Source organism: Schistocerca serialis, chromosome 6 (genome assembly GCF_023864345.2).
Source record: "Schistocerca serialis cubense isolate TAMUIC-IGC-003099 chromosome 6, iqSchSeri2.2, whole genome shotgun sequence".
Classification (NCBI taxonomy): Eukaryota; Metazoa; Arthropoda; class Insecta; order Orthoptera; family Acrididae; genus Schistocerca; species Schistocerca serialis.
This window is the reverse complement of record NC_064643.1, coordinates 590,013,571-590,034,115: the sequence shown is the minus strand read 5'-3', so window position 1 is coordinate 590,034,115 and position 20,545 is coordinate 590,013,571. Positions and strand designations below refer to the sequence as shown.

Below are 20,545 nucleotides of genomic sequence, written 5' to 3'. Positions count from 1 at the left end.
CTCATGATTTTATGAATTTGCTAGTGAGATATACAAATGGACAATATTAAAGATGTACACGTGTTACTGAATGCACAAGTTGCACTGTGACAAAAGACATTTTGTGAAAAGTTTGTCATTACAAGACGGCGTGATAATGAACAATCTGTAAGTTTATGTTTGATATGATAAAGAGTTAAATGAGATCTGGGGGGGTCAAATATACTGTATAGGGGAATATACTGAAATATTAATCAAAAAGAAAGGATACATATACAATTTGTTTTTGTTCATTGACTTTAATCTGTATATAGCTAAATCTTTACAGTTTAGAGATACTTATCTTTGTGTGATTTTGTTCATAAATATGCTAATAGTATAGGATATTATGTGAATGATTTTGACATATTTATACCAGATGTGACCTTAATTGTAACCTGCACGAGTACCTTGAGTAATGAGTTCATTCCTGTTCGTATCGAGAGAACTGTATCCAAATCCGTACCCGATCTGGATGAAAAAATTAAAAACTGTAAAACTAATATTGGACTGTGCTACAGCAGCGTAGAGAGCCAGAAAAAAAGAGAGGTTGCAAACACAAGATGGACAGCACTAAAGGACTGATGATTGTGAGCTGCCAATTCCTTAAGATGCGCAATGTGACCCAGTGACTGGAGTAACAGTTAAGAAAAGAAAACTTTTTTGATTTTTTAAAAAATTATGTATATGCATTTAGCAGCCATTCATACAAGAAATACTTGGAAGAGTGGCTGGGGTGGTGTATAACAATACAGCCTTCCCCAAGACTCTTATGAAGAGACTGATCCCGCCTTTTTTGTATGCAGCTGGGTGGCTGTCGGACGAGTCAGTGCTTCCTAGGGACTTGTATGCGTGCCTTTATATATAACATTCTGTCCAATTTGCTATAACACTTGATATTCATTGTGAAACCATATACACTATTCTGGAAGGACATATATTATCGTGATTGTCAGGGGATTGTTGTCATTAACAAAATTATGTACAGGTGCAGAGCTAGATGTTTAATCAAGAAATTGAAGGGTTAAATATTTGGCGGCAAATATTAAGAGACTGTGGAAATACTGGCATAAGCGGCTGGTGCCTCTAATTACCTTAATTGCAGTTGATTGATGTGTTGACACAGAGAACCTCATTATCTTGAGAAACAGCTTAAAAGTTATTACCAAGCAATGTATTTTCATTTGTTATCTATTTTTAAGTCCTCCACAGAATTAATATCCTTTGTAATTACATTTCTAACTATCTCTCCAATTTTTTACATCACATAACTTTCCCATTTTCAGAATTTGAGGCCTTATTTGTAAATTTTATGTATTTAGTTGGATAAAGCACCAGAGTTTTACAGTCATTGAATGTTATAACCAAATCCAAACTGTTTAATTACATAAATAATACAAGAGACAATACTGTTCACATCGATTTTCGTATTTAAAACTAATGATGATACTATAAAAAATTATGTCAATTAATATTGTATTCTATACCTTATTTGGCTTTAACATCAGTTTCCTTACTTTTTGTAAATTTTAATTGTAACATAGAAATTGAACAAATTTAATAATGGGTTATTTTGAAATTTACTGTTAAAATTCTATATAAAGCAAAGCAGCGATGCTGCAAGAGAGTCAGTTGTTGAGTTGTTTTGTCAGTCAAAGACATCTGTGAATTATGTCAGTCAGTGTTTTGTTAACGTAACGAGTATGCAGTTCAGTTTCAATAAATTTTGTGAAGTTGGAAACTGTTATATTCTTCATCAAATGATCTCCAGGCAACAGAAAGTAAAGTTAAATATAACGATCTGAGTAGAACGTTATAGGTTCAAAATGGTGACACCACGTTTCGTCACAGAAACAATTTGCGACAGAAAGATGTATTCCTCCTCATGAGCACAGATTTTTTGAAAGTTCAAGTGTTGATGCATTATGGTGTGGGCGGCGCACACGCTAATACCCAGTAACCAATGGATCTCGTCCACGGTGGTCCAAGACTAAAGTATTCACTTCTGCAACCATTTCTGGTGTGATACCATGATGAGCCTGTCCAGGACGAGCAAATCGTCTTCCAGTGACTCGCGCCCCTCAAGGAATAGTTTGCGCCACTTCACAACACTTTAACAACTCTGACTGTACTCACCGTACACAACCTTCATCCGTCGATACATTTCACGGCTTCCAATTCCCTCCACCGCCAAAAATTCTCATTGTCCCTGCTTACTCGCCTGCATATTCAGTAGTGGACCACCTTCTCTTCGGCTCTTCGGCGTGAAACCACACTGGCACTATGCAACATCAAACAGTGCGCAAGCGTCGGTCTCTCTACCAACAGATCGCCCCATCATACCCGCAATTACATCGTGCCATCTTAAGTGTAAGGCAAAGGTAGATGCACTGACCAGGTTTAATTTGAATGACCCTCATAAAAAGCTGTGCAATCATTGCAGCAGAGCTGGTAAATGACATGGCTGCTTTCACAGGTGACCTGGGCCATGATAGGGTAGGATAAACATGGACAAGACTGGAATAGGAAGTGGTTGGTTTGGGGTATAAAGGGACCAAACTACAGGGTTATCAGTCCCTTTTTCCTGGCACAAGCAAGGTGCAAGGTATAAAAACACCAAACACCACACCTAAAGAGAAAACAAATGGAACAAACAGAAAACGGGGAAAACATACAACACAAGGAAAAGTGGAAGAAGGTATTAAAACCACAGAGCATATGGTCTGGGCTGGTTGATTACAATAATGAAAGAGGATGAGCCAGCCACTCTGCAACACATTAAAATGTCCACCCCAAAAAGACAAGGCGAGATGAACACATATAGGGAAAAGAAAAAACCTCCCCTCACAAATTAAAATGTAAAACTAAATCTGCTGTTGCGGCGCCCAACACCGAAGGTAGGGTGCTGGGAAGGTTAAAAGTCTATCGCAGAGCGGCTAAAAGTGGGCAGACCAGCAAGACGTGGACGACAGTAATATATGAGCCACAGTGACACCGAGGAGGGTCCTCATGGCGGAGGAGGTAGCCATGTGTTAGCCACGTATGGCCAATGTGAAGCCGGCAGAGAACCACGGAGTCCCTGTGAGAGACCTGCATGGAGGTCTTCCACACATTCGTAGTCTCCTTAAGGGCACGCAGTTCATTGTGCGTACTGAGATTATGCCATTCCGTCTCCCAAAGCTGAAAAACCTTGCGGCATAATAGTGACTGCACATCAGTTACAGGAATGCCGATCTCCAGAAGCGGTTTCCGTGTAGCGCGTTTGGGCAGCCTGTCGGCAAGTTCATTTCCTGGGATTCTGACGTGGCCTGGGGTCCACACAAACACCATGAAAGGCTGGACCATTCCAGGTCATACATGGACTCCTGGATGGTTGCTACCAAAGGATGGCAGGGGTATCACTGGTTGATAGCTTGTAGGGCGCTCAAGGAGTCAGTACAGAGAAGAAAAGACTCATCAAGACATGAGCAGATGCACTCAAGGACATGAGAAATGGCCACCAGCTCTGCTGTGAAAACACTGCAGCCATATGGCAAGGAGTGCTGTTCAATATGTCCTCCACACGCGAAGCCAACGTGAATATCAGCCATCGAGCAGTCAGTGTAAACTACTTCTTGGTCCCGGTATTGCCAGTTGAACGCCACATTGGTGCAATGGGTCAAGTAAGCGCAACCATAAACCACACTGCCATTGTCAATTCAGGATTGAACAAGGGCTCTGTAGAGCGGCAGCAGCATAGAGCGATCTGCACCCCAATTGGTTTGCTCAGGCAGCAGAGGGCATTGAGGTGCTGCCAGCACTTCAGCTTCAGCAGATGAAGATGAGGAAGCCATGTCAATCGGGTGTCGAAAACCAGCCCAAATAATCGATATGTCTCCACTACAGTAAGTGGATCGTCATTAAGGTAAAGTTCTGGTTCCGGATGAATGGTACGACGCCGACAGAAATGCATGACACACGACTTCGAGGCTGAAAACCGGAAGCCGTGAAATAGAGCCCACGACCGCACCTTGTGGATGGCTCCCTGTAGCCGCCACTCGGCAACACCAGTACCGGAGGAGCAGTACGAAATGCAGAAGTCGTCTGCATACAGAGAAGGTGAGACCAATGGCCTGACAGCTGCTGCTAGATCATTAATGGCCACTAAAAATAGAGATACACTCAATACAGAGCCCTGCTGGACCCCATTCTCCTGGATACGGGGGGAACTATGGGAGGCACCAACTTGGACACACAAAGTATGGAGCAACAGGAAATTCTGGATAAAAATCAGGAGTGGGCCTCAGAGACCCCACCCGTATAACGTGGCAAGGATATGATGTGGCCAGGTCGTGTTGTAAGCTTTCCATAAATCAAAAAAGATGGCAACCAGGTGTCGGCGTCTGGAAAAGGCTGTTCAGATGGCAGATTCGAGGGAAACTAGATTGTCAATGTTAGAGTGACCCTGGCAGAAACTGCCCTGGCATGGAGCCATTAGGCCACGTGACTCCAGGACCCAACACAACTGCTGATTTACCATACGTTCTAACAGCTTACAAAGAACATTGCTGAGGCTGATGGGCCAATAGCTATCCACATCAAGCAGGTTTTTTCCAGGTTTGAGCACTGCAATGATGGTGCTCTCCCACCATTGCGATGGAAAGACGCCACTGCACCAGATCCGGTTCAAGATGACAAGGAGATGACGCTTGTAGTCAGACAAGAGATATTTGATCATCTGGCTCTGGATCCGATCTGACTCAGGAGCTGTGACGGGGCAATGTGCAATGGTGCTGAGGAGCTCCTACTCTACAAAATGGAGCATTATAGGATTCACTGTGACATTCAGTGAATGAGAGGGCTTTCCTTTCCATCCGCCATTTGAGGGTACAAAATTTTGGGAGATAATTCTCTGATGTGGAGGCTCAATCACAGCGCTCAGCAAAGTGCTTGGCAATTGTGTTTGTGTTGGTAGATAACACGCCATTGAGGCTAATGCCAGGAACACAAGTCGGAGTCTGGTATCCACAAACACGTCTGATCTTCGTCGAGACTTGGGAAAGTGACACATGGTACCCAATGGTCGAGACGTACCTCTCCCAACACGCTTGTTTCCATCTTTTTATAAGCTGTCGAATGCAGGCATGCTTGAGTCATTTAAAAGCTATTAGCTGCTCTAGGGAAGGATGCCGCTTATGTCGCTGTAGAGCCCGCCGACGCTCTTTAATGGATTCAGCGATTTCCGGCGACCACCAAGGTACTGACTTTTGCCGGGGGCACCCTAAAGAACTCAAGGGATCATGTTTTCCACCGCAGAAACAATCAATCTAGTGACCTGCTCAACTACCATATCAATGGTACCATGTAGGGGAGATTCAATGGTGAAGCAGAAGTGAAAGCTTCCCAGTCTGCCTTGTTTAAAGCCCATCTTAGTAGACGTCCTGGGGAATGGCACTTGGGGAGTGACAGGACAATGGGAAAGGGGTCAGAGGAATAAATCAATGGCCGAGTAAGTGCCGTGAGCCACACTGAAATGTGTGGGGGCCCCAGTATTTAAGAGTCAGAGGTCAAGTTGAGACAGGAAAGTTTCAACATCTCTACCTCGGCCAGTAAGCACAGTGCCACCCCACAAGGGGTTATCGGCGTTAAAATCTCCCAAAAAGTAGGAAAGGTTTAGGGAGTTGTTGAATCGGTGCAGACAATACGTTCAGGGGTAGTGCACCATCTGGAGGAAGATATTTGTTGGAGACAGTTATTTCCTGTGTCGTCCTTATCCTGACAGCCACAGCTTCAAGAGGGGTTTGAAGGCACGGGTTCACTGCATACTGAGTTCAGGACATAGTCACAAACTCCACCTGACACTGCTATAGTCGCTATGGTTCTTGAAATATCCCCTACAGCCACGGAGGGCAGGGGTCTGCATTGCCAGGAACCAGGTTTCCTGGAGGGCAATGCAGAAAGCAGGTGTAAAGCTTAACAGTTACCGTAGCTCAGCCAGGTGGTGGATAAAACCGCAGCAATTCCACTGGAGAATGATGTTATCATGAGGCTGGGAAGGCATGAAGAATGCAAGGAGGCAGGTTATTCCTCAAGGTCATCTGCTGCCACCGACTGAGTATTTGCATCCATTCCTATTGCGGATGAGGCATCAGTGAGATCCAGGTCCTCAGGGGACACTGAGATCTCCACCTCATCTGCAGGTGCAGAACTGGTAGGAAGTGGTGGTACTGGGACCACCGGAGGGTTCTTTTTCTTAGCAGACTTCTTTGTTTGCTTGTCCTCTTGCTTCTCTTTAGGGGCTTGCTGGGAGGACTTCTCTGAAGTAGCTTCAGGCATGGAGGAAGACCATGAAGCTCTTCGTCCAGCAGCTTTTGGCTCCTTTAGCCACTGGCGAGTGTCTGCTGTGGCATTAGTGGAGACCTTGGGAGAGAGGGTCCCAAGAGACCTCTTCCACATGAGGAGCCGGAGAAGGTGTTGCTTCTCCAGCTGAGGGGAGGGGACTGATGTCCCCTGCATTTGGGGAGGACTTGCTCCCAAAGTACCTACTTTGGGAGCAATGGAAGGAGATTTTCCCCTTACCACCAAAGAGCAGATGTATTCTGGAGGCACAGAGGGCCCACTTTTCGTGGCATAGATGTGGTATGACTGGTACTTGTGATGGCGATGGTAATGTAGCTGCAGTGTGTGTGTGTATGTCAACCGAGCCGGGTGTAATCATTCAAATTTATGTTTAGCCTCTTGCTAAGTCAACCACACCAGGGTCTTTTACTCCACGATTTTCTGCTCCTTTTGGAGTACTGTGCAGTCTAGTAAGCAGGGGGAGGGCTGCTCTCCGCAGTTGATACAAGTGGGAGGAGGCGCACAGGGAGTATCTGGATGCAGTGCACGGCCACAGTCTTGACAGGTGGCGTTGGAAGTGCAGCAGGAAGACATGTGCTCAAGTTTCCAGCACTTAAAGCACCGCTATGGATTAATGTCACAGTGGTAATCCATAACGTTGACCTTTCAGGTAATGAATCACCCTCAAAGATCAAGATGAAGGCACCAGTAGCAAACCTGATGTCTTTGGGTCCCCTATAAACGCGCCGGATGAAATGAACACCCCACCGTTCTAGATTGGTGCTGAGCTCATCGTCAGACTGCAAGAGGAGGTCGTGATGGAAAATAATCCCCTGGACCATGTTGAGGCTTTTATGGGGAGTGACAGAAACAGGAGTATCACCCAAATGGTCACAGGTGAGTAACGCCCGGGATTGGGCTGGGGATGCTGTCTGAATCAAGACTGCTCCGCTTCTCATCTTGGACAACACTGTCACCCCCAAACTTATCCTCAAGATGTTCAACAACAGACTGAGGCTTCATAGGCAGAAAGCGAGTCCCTGTCCATTCTGCTACAGACTAAATACCGAGGCGAACATGGCTCTCTTCTTTCTGTAGCCCTACGTTCCTCCCATGGTGTAGCGATTGAGGGAAATGATTTAGAGTCATATCTGTCATCATTGTACTCGATCTTGCCCTTTTAGAGACTGCTGGTGCCATACAGTCACCAGCAAGAGAGGACTTAGTCTGCTTCATTGCGGGTCATCTGCCCTGATGGCACCGACTCTGATCAGGGGCTCTCCCCACTGGCACCACCCAGCCACAGCAAAGGCCACCTGGCAAGAGTCCTGATGCCCCAGGAAGACAGGCTTCTATTCTTTGGCATACATGGGGAGTTTTCAGCTCAGGCATCAGCAGTACAATCCCTGTTTTCTCAGGGGGCTGCCACCAAATGGCCAAATGGGTATATGACGGCCCCACCCAATGGATGGCTACTGGCACAGAGAAATCCAATACTGTCATGGGGGCAAAAGATGACAGCGGACAACAGAAGAAGATGACATACCCCAGAAAGTGTCCCCGCCCAAATAGTTGAACTGCAAGTGGAGATGCAAAGCCATGACAAGAGGTTCTGGAGATTGAATCTAAGGGCACTATGGATAACTCATGCACCACGTAAGGCATCTTTCCCCATATAGCCTGCACTTCTGTAGAATTTGTAAAATGGAAAGTTAAACCACAAAATGGGACCTGAACTTATAGGGCTGTTTGCAGATTAGATCTGGGGGGCAGTGCCTGTCTGTAAAGGCCTTGGTGATACCCTCACCATATTGAGCACGGGAGTTCTTGTCACTGCAGATACACCATCCCTGGGCGGCCAGGTTGTATGGGAGGGGCTTATTGGTGGGAAAGGGATGACAGCTGTCAAAATTCAGGTACTGTTGGTGTTTGGTGGGTTTAATGTGGACAGAGGTGCAGATGGAGCCATCAGAGTGGAGGAGGTCAACATCTGGGAAGGTGGCACACTGGGTTGAGGAGGACAATGTGAAGAGAATGGGACAGATTGTGTTGAGATTGTGAAGTAACGAAGATAGAGTGCCTTGGCCCTGAGTCCAGATCATGAAGATATCATCAATGAACCAGAATCAGACTAGAGGTTTGGTGTTTTGGGAGGCTAGGAAGGTCTCCTCTAGATTCCCCACAAAAAGGTTGGCATAGGAGGGTGCCATGTGGGTGCCCTTAGCTGTGCCGCTGATTTGTTTATATACCTCCCCTTCAAATGATTAGTAGTTGTGGATTAGGATAAAGTTGGTAAGGTCTATGAGAAATGTCGTAGTGGGTTTGGAGTCATAAGGGCATTGCGGAAAGGTAGTGTTCAATAGCGGTAAAACAATGGGCATGAGGAATGCTGCTGTATAGGGAGGTGGTGTCAACGCATTGTGCACGGATCCAGGAGATAAAGGGGTGGGGTTAGTGGAGAGATGGTGAAGGAAGTGGTTGGTGTCTTGAAAGGGAGGCTAGATTATGGGCAATTGGTTGGATGTATTGGTCAATGATGGCCAAAATTCTTTCATTGGGGGCACAGTAACCAGCCACAATGGGACATCCAAGATTGTTGGATTTTGGGGAGCATGTAGAAGGTGGATATGCGAGGTGTCATAGGGGTGAGGAGGGAAATGGATTCAGGGAAGATGTTATGGGGAAGTGCCCAAGGCTTTAAGCAGAGACTGGAGTTTGTGTTGTACTTCTGGGATAGCATCACTCTGGCAGAGTTTATAGGTGGAGGAATCAGATAATTGGCAGGGGCCTTTTGCCAGGTAATCACTGTGATTCATAACAGCAACAGTGGAACCTTTGTCTGAAGGTAGGATGATTATGTAAGGGTTTGTTTTATGGTTGTGTATGCTGTCCTTTCTTCTATTGAAAGGTTGGTGGTCTGAAGAAGGGACCTGGGGAGATGGTGAGACCACGTTGGAGGTAAGGAATTCCTAGGAGGTGACCAGCAGGTGGTTAGATGGGGGAGGGGGGGGGGGGGGGGAATCATGGCTGTATGGTGGTATGAACTGGAATAGGCAGGGTTCAATGTTGGAATTAGGGTGGTGGCAAAGAAATGCTTCCATTGCACAGATTGGGAGAAAGAGAGTAGGTATTTGACAAGTCCAGCATGGTTAAATTTGGGTGTGGAGCAGAAGGTGAGGTCTTTGGATATGACAGAAACTTCTGCAGAGCTGAGGGTTTTTGTGGAAAGATTAACAACATTAAAAAATGGTTCAAATGGCTCTGAGCACTATGGGACTCAACTGCTGAGGTCATTAGTCCCCTAGAACTTAGAACTAGTTAAACCTAACTAACCTAAGGACATCACAAACATCCACGCCCGAGGCAGGATTCGAACCTGCGACCGTAGCGGTCTTGCGGTTCCAGACTGCAGCGCCTTTAACCGCACGGCCACTTCGGCCGGCTTAACAACATTACTGTGGGAATGTTTTGGCTCTAGATTTGATGGAGAGTTGTTAGGAATTTTTGAGGGATGTGGCAAGTTGAAAAGGTCAGCTAGGTAGGGTTTAGCTGCTATGAGAGGTGGATGAGGAGGAACACCGTGGGTATGACAGGGGTTGAATAGTGGTGCCCCGAGGCAGCAGATTGGATAACTTATGGAGGTGGTATCTGGAATGCCCCTCCAGGTGCTGGTGAGCAAGTGATTCAATGTCAAAGATGTGACTATGGTGTAGGGACTGCAGAGTAGTCGTATCTTGAGGAGGGAGCAGAGGTGGTTCTGGGATGCCTGTGCCATTATATTAGTACCGTATTTACTCGAATCTATGCCGCACCTGAAAAATGAGACTCGAAATCAAGGAAAAAAAAAATTTTCCGAATCTAAGCCACACCTGAAATTTGAGACTCGAAATTCAAGGGGAGAGAAAAGTTTTAGGCCGCACCTCCAAATCGAAACAAAGTTGGTCCATAGTAATATGAGACACAATTTAGGTCGAATGAATGACGATACAGCTACAGTAGTTTGGTTCGAGTAGTAAGCTTAGCAGTTAAGCTTTACCAGGTTTGCTATGCGTCAGGCGCTCTGTCCATATTTATACGGGTACCCTTCCATTTTCACGTGCTTCGTCTGGTTTGAATTGATTGCTTATTTTTCTTTGATCTGATAAGTGCCGTTCTCTTTGTTATATAGGTGTTTACGTCACTCTAAGCTGAAAATGCATTATTGTACTGTGTCATGCATTGTTTGTCGCATTCTGATAATGAGTGTTTATGACCTGCCGCAGCTCGCGGCATGGCTTGCTTTTGTGCGAGCTACCGCCGCTTACAATTAAAAAAAAAAAAGGAATCGTCTCATTAGCGAAACAATGGCAAGAGACTGCTATTTGTTTTCTTTGCTGCTTTCTTTGATAATGATCAACAAGAACCAAATAATAGACTGCATATGATAGAAGATGTTCTGAATGAGAGTTTAGCGAAAAATTTTCTCCGTTTGAAAATCTTTGCAGACGACTCCTTCGTACATTACATTCTGCACAGAAATTAGAGTCGTCTTAGATTTAAAAATCTAGTCAATTGTCGTGCTTCATTTCTGACGGTATCACTATTAGGCATAAGAATAATATGAATACAAACATGACATGATATGTATATTCTTCCGCGTTTGCTGTTGTCTCACTCTAGTTTCGTAGTTTATTAGGCAGACAGGATTTAAATGAGATAGCAGCAAACATGAAAGAATACATGGCAAAATGTTTATATTAGTATTATTCTTATGGTGAAGAGAATACTGCATGTGATTCACAATTCATAAAAGTTCCTATCTGCAACCATCTCTTCTCACATGTAGGAAAAAATTCAGAACGTAGAGTTGGCCATATTGACAAACACCCCAAACAGGTCTTGCCAGTCAGATTTTCGTAGTACATTGAAATGCTGCCACATTCGAAGATGAACAATACGGAATTTGTACTTACTTCGTTGGATAATGTATAAAAATGCAATGGTCGAAACTCGGGGCGGAGAAAAAACTTGTCTTCCACCTTTTTTTTAAATTTATTTACTGATGCAGAGGTTTTGGCTCCAGTATTTATCTTTGTGCCTGCGAAGCATGCCTGTGTAGCACTACATATATTCGACGGCAGAAGTTAGTTGTGGCGGCACCTACCAACATTTTTCAGAACTTCCCCTTACTTTGCACTCGATTCTAAGCCGCAGGCGGTTTTTTGGATTACAAAAACCAGAAAAAAAGTGCGGCTTAGATTCGAGTAAATACGGTAATTACTTACATATCATGTACTTCCAAGGTATTACATTTGTGTGTGTTTTGCACCATCTCCCGGCCTATGCATCAACCACTGACCAACTGCAGATCTTTCAGCATTTTCCAACACTTTTCTAATGATCAGACCTCCCATTGTGCAATTGCATAGTCCATGAACAGTCCCTGAGAGTTGCTGACATTACTCATCAAACTGTTTATTTATGTTGTGAAAACTAATGACCCGATCACATTTGTTTGCACTACACTTGATGTTTCTAACTTCTCATTGAGAATTACATATTTATTACTGCCCTGCAACAAACATTTCAGATGAATGGCATTTCCACAACTAATCTTTATTCTTACAGAGCAGTTGTTCACTCTTCAGAAAAGTCATATGTAAACATAACACATATTCCGCAATTCTACAAAAATTAGTGTAAATTATATTGGTCTGTATTTCCATGTGTCTAACCTCTGGACCTTCTACTTCACAATTGGTAACTTACCGTCAGATTGAATTATATTTTTTTGATCTCCCATCTAACAATTTCTGTATGCTTTTCTCCTTGTCAGTTGTTTCTATTGCTCATGTGTTAACTGCAATCATGAACTTCATTCAGTATGTATAATAAGGAAAAGGCAACAACTCACCTACTGATGACTGATGTGTGGAGCATAGAAACACATTAGCAGAAAACAGTGTTCAGACCAACTTTCAAGCTCTTGCCCATTTTCTAGTAAAACTTCACACATTTTCACACACAACTACACAGACACCCAAACGTACACTCCTGCAGCCATAATGAGGCTGATTATTGAAAGCTGCTCCTGCCTGGGATGAAGGAGGTGGGGAGAGAGTATGGAAGTATGCAAGAGGCAAGGAGGGGGTAGCAAGGTAGAGTGATGCAGGTCTTTTGACAGATGACTCAGTGGCTGTACAAGATGGAGGAGGATATTGGTGTTTAACGTCCCGTCGACAACGAGGTCATTAGAGACGGAGCACAAGCTCGGATTAGGGAAGGATGGGGAAGGAAGTCGGCCGTGCCCTTTGAAAGGAACCATCCCGGCATTTGCCTGGAGTGATCTAGGGAAATCACGGAAAACCTAAATCAGGATGGCCGGACGCGGGATTGAACCGTCGTCCTCCCGAATGCGAGTCCAGTGTGCTAACCACTGCGCCACCTGGCTCGGTACTGTACAAGATGAAAGGAGTTCAGAGGATAGGGGATATAGAGTGAGGGAGAGCAGGAGAGGGGAAAAAATGACAGGAAAGTGGATGAAGGAGACACAGAGGGGAGAGAGAAAGGGAGGGACTGAAAGAGGGGGAGGGATGGTGGGTGACCGCATGTGGGTGGGGAAGACTGGTAGGAGAGGGTGGGAAAGGAGTGATGTGGACAGAGGAGTGAAGGAAAAGGTTAGGTGAGTCAGTGGGAAACAGGTTAGTGGACTTTTTCCAAGGGGACTGTGAGAGTGCAGGATATGCTGGAGAGCCAATTCCCACCTGTGTAGTTCAGGGAATCCGGTGCTGGAAGGGAGTATCCAGCTGGCCCGCATAGTCAAGTAGCTGTTGTAGTAATTTGTTTTGTTGTGTGCAGCACGTTCAGAAACTGGAGGATCAAGTCTGTGATTTGCCACAACCTGGCAGTGGTCATTCGTACACACAAGACAGTTGGTTACTTGTCATGTCCACATGCAATGCTGTGCAGGAATTGCAACGTAGCTGATACATCACACAGATGGCCATACCTTTTACTGGGTAGGAAATCCCTGTGACTGGACTGTGATAGGAAGTGACTGGTGTATTTATGGGACAGGTCTGGCACCTGGGTCAACCAAAAGGAGAAGAACCGTGGGGTGCAAGATTGGCAGCAGGACTGGAATGGGGATCGACAAGGGTATTCTGTAGTGTGAGCAGTAGGACACTAGATATGGGTAGGATTTTGGGAAGTAGATCCCTCATCTTAGGGAATGGATGTTGTTCTGTTTTTCAATTCTCCCCTCTACACCACTTAAATGCTCCACCCTGTGAACTTCTCCGGTCTTGTTGTGCAGCCAATGACTCATCTGCCAAATGGTCCACCTACCTCTGTCTCACTGCCATTCCTTGCTTCATGTGTCTATACCCCCTCTCCACCTCCATCAGCCCAGGCAACTGCTTTCAATAATTAGTCTCATCATGGCCAAGGGAGTATACATTAGGATGCCTGTGTGGTTGTGTGCATGAATGTGTGTATTTTTGCTAGAAAAAGAGCAAGAGCTTGAAAACTAGTGTGGATTCTGTTTTCTGTTATGTGTTTCCACGCATATAGGTGAGTGGTTGCCTTCTCCTTATTTTATGCAATTGTTTCATCCACAAATTTCCAACATCTTTATTATCTCTTCTAGAACTTTAATCTCTCCTCTAATATACAACGAAACAACTACATCTACATTTATACTCTGAAAGCCACATGAAGTGCAAAACAGAGGATACTTTCCATTGATTCATACATTGGTGACCCTCTACGTTCCATTTATTTACAGAGCTTGGGATTAATGATTGCTTTAGCACCTCTGTGCATGCTGTAATTAGTCTAATCTTGTCTCTGTGGTCCATAAGGGAATGGTAAGTATAAGGAAGTAGTAAATTCGTAGATTCCTCACTTAATGGTAGTTCTTGAAACTTTATAAGTAGGTTTTCGTAGAATAGTTGGCATACGGTTGCAAGAGTATGCTAAGTCACTTATTTAGTATTTCCATGACATTATATGAAAGCGTATTGTCTGTTCTTTCAAACATGTCCAAAAGAACAGACACCACACACAATCCACAGCTGTGATACATTATATGTAAATTGAAAGTGGAGAGGGGAAGAAAGGAAAGGGAGGGGATCACTGCTGTCAGCCGCATCGGGACATTACACACAATCAGTGGCAAGGGACGAAAATGTGTACCAGACCAGGATTCAAACCTGGGGTCTCCTACTTACTAGGCAGGCACATTAACCACCACACCATCCGGGACACAGCGTTATCACCACTGCACAGACTATTTCAGGAGACCTCACGGCCGATTTACACTCCCATCAAGCGTCACCTACCTGCAGTCCCTGTCTATTTCCTCCATGTTCGCTACTCTGAGATTCCCACTGGAGGTCGGACGTATTTGTGCATCCACACTGAAGAAGGCAGACATATCCGAAAGAACAGACACCTTGCATTCACATAATTAATGCACCTATCTCAGCAATGGATCCGCCTTCTTCATGGAGGAAATGGGCACAGACTGCAGATACGTGGAGCTCGATGGGAATGTGAATAGGCCATGAGGTGTGCTGAGATAGTCCGCGCAGTTGCGACAATGCTGCATCATGGATGGCACAGTGGTTAATGTACCTGCTCAGTAAGCAGGAGATCCCAGGTTTGAATCCTGATGCAGTACACGTTTCCATTCAGGGTCATTGATTTCATGTAATTTCCTGATGCAGCTGACAGCAGCAATCCCTTTCCTTTCCTTTCTTTTCTTTTCGTTCCTTCTCCACCTTCAATTTATATATAATTTCCAACACACTGTCACATGGATGAGAAACTATTCACCATTTGTACTGTTTCTTCGTATATGTTAAACATTACCAGTTAGTCCTAGTCGGCGAGTCCCGCAAACTTGAGCAATATTGTAGGACTGCTTATGCGAGAGTTTTGTAAGCAATCTCCTTGCAGACTGATTGCTACTTTCCTGTATTCTACCACTGAACGAAAGTCTGTCACCTGCTATCCTACAACTGAATCTATGTAATCATTCCACTTAACATCCCCAAAAATTGTTAAACACTGTTATTCATAAGAGGTGACTAATCATGATTGGGACTCACTGATGTTGTACTCAAATGACAATTTCTGCATTTCGTGAAGAGCACAAATTTACATTTCTGGATATTAAAAGCAAGTCACCACCCTCTGCGCCACATTGAAATTGTATCAACATAAATAATTATACTGCACTATAAGCAAATGCCTACAGCAACTGAAGGGACCAGTGGAACAAGGTGCGTATCAAGAGGGAAGTTCAATAACAGTCATCAGCTTTGGCCAATTAGGTAATGTTAATGGTTACTGTCAAATTACCTTTTTGTGCATATACTCACAGTTTTGTTGTTAGTTGGCAAAGCCAACAAATATGAGGGAAAAAACTGCTTATGTTGACAGACTGATCTGTAGCTTAACCATTTGAAAAAAAAAAAAATCACCAATAACGTCATTTTATCGTTGTCATATTGTTTACAGTGTTTGTCGCATATTTCCTATGTCTCTTGTCAAAGTCAATGACTTATACTAAACATTCTCCTATAGCAGAAGGCACTAATACAAAAGAGCATTTTTGAGACTCTGCATGTTATACGTTTTGTTACATTCAAAAACAAGACTGTAAATGCAATAAAAGACAAGAATGTAGATGCAATAAGACAAAACAGTTCATTTAGCAAGGAGTTCTTTTCAGTGGTGCATGTGGAAATACTGGTCACCAAAATGTGGTGAATTCAGGAACACAACAGATGCTATCAGCTTAATCCTTACTAAATTGAAGATTAACACTTTCTCCTGCCGACCTCTTGAATTCTGAACCATCTAAAACCTGCATTTTTTCAAAAATGCAAACTAATTTAATTCCTAGTACGAAATAATTAGAACCACTGACTTTTGAATAGTAGAATACATTACAAGAAAATGACGCGTTTAATATGATGTGTTTAATCTAGCCTAAATGGTTAATGCTAACATTTCACATACTCAATATTAATTCACACACTTACCAATACTACATCAAAATCACTAGGGAAGTCACTTGCTGGGTTGTTTCGAGGCAGTATCTTCCAGTTTTCAATGCCAGAATTATTCAGTGCAGCAGCTATGAATTTTTCTCTTGTAGTTGTCTTGTAGTAACCATCAAATGCCACAATGTATTCTGTGAACAAAAGAGCATTACACATTGCTTAACACAACTTAAAATGGACTTCAGTGTGACTAGAATCCCCCCCTCCTGAAATCTTGGTTTGTGGTGACAGATTGATGAGTGGTATAGCCTGATGTCTAAGTTAGGTTGAAATGTGAGAATTTCATATTTCATTGTGAATTGGTTAAGTCAATGAATGTGAACGCCAAAAAAGGTTTGCTAAAATACTGACCTATATCATAGCCTAATGTTTATGTCAGTTCAATGGTTAAATGCACTTTGGCATATTAACATGCTTTTCATCTTAAAAAAAAATTGTTGCGCAACATAGTTTCAGTAAACATATTTTAGGTAATGAACAAGTCTTTTGATCCATATTATACACAAGTATCATACATAAACAGTAAAAATGCAAGGAAGAGCAAAGTAGGAAGAGGTTGTACATTCTGTAACTTTTACCAAAAAATGAATTTTTTTTTTAATGTCATACGTCTATTTAAGAATGTGAAGCTGTCACCAACCCAAAGTTGGTTTGAATGCCACAGTGCTTACCTAGCCAAGGTAGTATTGGAGGCGGTATGTCCTTGCCTCACTCTACTGTCGAACTGACATGCTCATTCATTTATAAGGAACCTACAGTTTACAATGGACTCTGAACCTCAGTGGAAATTGGCATTTTTCGTATTAACAAACACTGACAGAGAGTGTATGAAACACAAACAGAATAAGAAACTTTTACAGTTTCCAAAGATAAATATGCACAACAGTTGGACTATACTTGTGAAGTAATAAGCCCCATGAGCCATGGATCTTGCTGTCAGCAAGGTGACTTGCATGCCTCTATGATACAGATAGTCATGCCAAAGCTGCAACCACAATGAAGGAGAATCTGTTGAGAGGCCAGACAACTGTGCGATTCCTGCAGAGGTGTGGCAGACTTTACAGTAGTTGCAGGGGCAGCAGTCTGGATGATTACTGATCTGGCCTTGTAACATCATCCAAAACAGCCCTGTTGCGCTGGTACTGTGAACGGCTAAAAGCAAGGAGAAACTACAGCCATAATTTTTACCAAGGACATCAGCTCTACTGTATGGTCAAATAATGTTGGCATTCTCCTGGGTAAAATATTCCAGAGGTAACAGAGTCCCTATTCAGATCTTCGAGAAGAGACTACTCAGGAGGATGTTGTTATCTCATCCCATCCAATAAGTCTCAGCTGACATGGGGTGCTGGGTAACTTTTTGGACTCTACCCCTTTTCTTAAACTTCTCCAGTTCATTTCCCTTCATTCCTCTTCCTTCCCCTTCACTCCTTCTGTTGGAAGAATGAGCCAATGGTTAGAAAAGCTTGAGTAAGTAAAACCTTTTTTTATACTGCGTTCCCCTGTTGCCGCTTGGTGAGTAGACTTTTTATCTATCCAATTATATTATACTGTCAAAAACAGATTATTTTCGGAGAAACAAAACTGATATTCTGCAGATTGGAGTGTGGAATGTTAGATCTCTTAATTGGAGAGGTAGGTTAGAAAATTTAAACAGGGAAATGGATAGGCTGAAGTTAGATATAGTGGAAATTAGTGAAGTTCGGTGGCAGGAAGAACAAGACTTCTGGTCTGGTGAATACAGGGTTATAAATACATGGTCAACAGAGGTAATGCAGGAGTGGGTTTAATAATGAATAAGAAAATAGGAATTTGGGTAAGCTACTATGGACAGTATAGTAAGCACATTATCACAGCCTAGACATACATGAAGCCTATTCCTACCATTGTAGCTACATGTTTACATGCCAACCAGCCCCGCAGATGATGAAGAGACTGAAGAAATGTATGATGAGATAAAAGAAATTATTCAGATAGTTAAACGAGAGGAAAATTTAATTGTGAGTGGGGACTGGAAATAAATAGTAGGAAAAGGAAGAGAAGGCAAAATAGTAGGCTAGCTGAATATGGACTGAGGGAAAGGATTGAAAGAGGAAGCCGACTAGTAGTTTTGCACACAGCATAATTCAATCAACGCTAACACATGGTTTAAGAATCATAAAAGAAGACTGTATATGTGGAAGGGACCTGGAGACATTGGAAGGTTTCAGACTGAGTATACAGGGTGTTTCAGTAAGAGCGTACAAAAATTTAAAAGGACATTGAGAATACTCCACTGAACAATTTGAGGTAGAGAACCAGGGGTTGGGAAGCCCATGCCCATTTCAGGTGATAATAGGAATAAAATTACATTAGTGTGTAATTTTTTGTCTACATTAGTTACAGTTAACTGTAAATATCATCAATGATACAAGGAACATACCATTTGTACTACATCTTACAAAATATGCTGAAACTGATGACCATCAACCTCAATACAAGCATGACACTGGTGAACAATATTCCGACACACACTGACAAATATCCCTGTTGTGTTTTGTATCACATCACAGGCAGCTACAATTCTGAAAACTAATTCCATCTCTGTATCGACTGGGGCCTCATACACAGGTGGCTTTACATATACCCATAGGAAATAATCAAGGGGATTTAGGTCAGATGACCTTGCAAGGACATAGAATAGGACCTATCCTTCCAATCCAATGACCAGGGAATACAACATTGAGATGATTGTGGGCATCCACACTGAAGTGAGGTGGTGCACCATCATGTTGTATCCACATCCTCTCATGAACAGCCGAGGGTACATTTTCCAACTACTCATATAGAGAACTCTGCATGAACCTTAAGTGCAAATGACCATTCAGATGGCCATGTAGTAGATATGGCCAAATGACATTGTTGGCTACAATGCTAAAATCTCAGAACAGCTGTTAGCATGAGTGACATAAAAGTAGATACCTTAGGTGTTGCGAAACAACTCAAATCACTTAGGAAAGGCAAGTCTTCCGGTCCAGATGGTACCAATCAGGTTCGTTTCAGAGCATGCAGACACAATAGCGCCTTTCTTAGCAATCATATACAACAGCTTACTTGACGAAATATCTGTTCCTAAAGACTGGAAAGCAACACAGGTCACACCAATATTCAATAAAGGAAACAGGAGTAACCCATTGAATTACAGACCCATATCACCGACCTCAATTTGCAGTAGGATTTTGGAGCACATACTGTACTCGAACATTATGAATCACTTCGAAGAAAATGACTTATTGATACACAACACAGATTCTGAAAATATTGTTCTTGTGCACCACATCTAGCTCTTTATTCCCACGAAGTAATGAGTACTGTCGACAAGAAATCTCAGATCGATTCCATATTCCTAGATTTCCAGAAGGCTTTTGATATCGTTCCTCGCAAGTGACTACTAATCAAATTGCATGCATATGAAGTATCGTCTCAGTTGTGTGACTGGATTCGTGATTTCCTCTCACAGAGGTCACAATTCATAGTGATAGATGGTAAATCATCGAGTAGAACAGAAGTGATATCTGGTGTCCTGCAAGGTAGTGTCATAGGACCTCTGCTGTTCCCGATTTACATAAATGATCTGGGTGATAATATAAGCAGCCCCTTTAGATTGTTTACAGATGACACTGTAATTTACCGTCTAGTAAAATCATCAGACAATCAATTCCAATTACAAAATGATCTAGAGAGAATTTCTGTATGGTGTGAAAAGTGGCAATTGGCACTAAACAAAAAAAAGTGTAATGTCATCCGCATGGATACTAAAAGAAATCCGATAAATTTTGGGTATACGATAAATCGCACAATCTAAGGGCTGTCAGTTTGACTAAATATCTAGGAATTACAATTACGAGCAACTTAAATTGGAAAGACCTCATAGAAAATATTGTGGGGAAGACGAAACAAAGACTGCACTTTGCTGGCAGAGCACTTAGAAGATGTGACAAGCCCACTAAAGAGACAGCCTACATTACTCTTGTCCGTCCTCTGCTGGAATATTGCTGTGCAGTGTGGGATCCTTACCAGGTAGGATTGACGGAGGACACTGAAAAAGTGCAAAGAAGGGCAGCTCGTTTCGTGTTACCACGCAATAGGAGTGAGAGTGTCACAGATATGGTACGTGA

General features: G+C 43.1%; 1 protein-coding gene across 4 annotated transcripts in view; it reads right to left on the bottom strand.

The window, feature by feature from the left end:
• LOC126483719 (membrane-bound transcription factor site-1 protease) overlaps window positions 1-20,545 on the bottom strand; it is a 132,274-nt gene that overhangs the window by 102,650 nt on the left and 9,079 nt on the right. For all 4 annotated transcript variants that reach the window (XM_050106818.1, XM_050106821.1, XM_050106820.1 and 1 more), the window contains exon 2: window positions 16,368-16,519. In XM_050106818.1, the coding sequence (XP_049962775.1) occupies window positions 16,368-16,519 (152 nt within the window). The remainder of the gene's footprint in view (window positions 1-16,367; window positions 16,520-20,545) is intronic.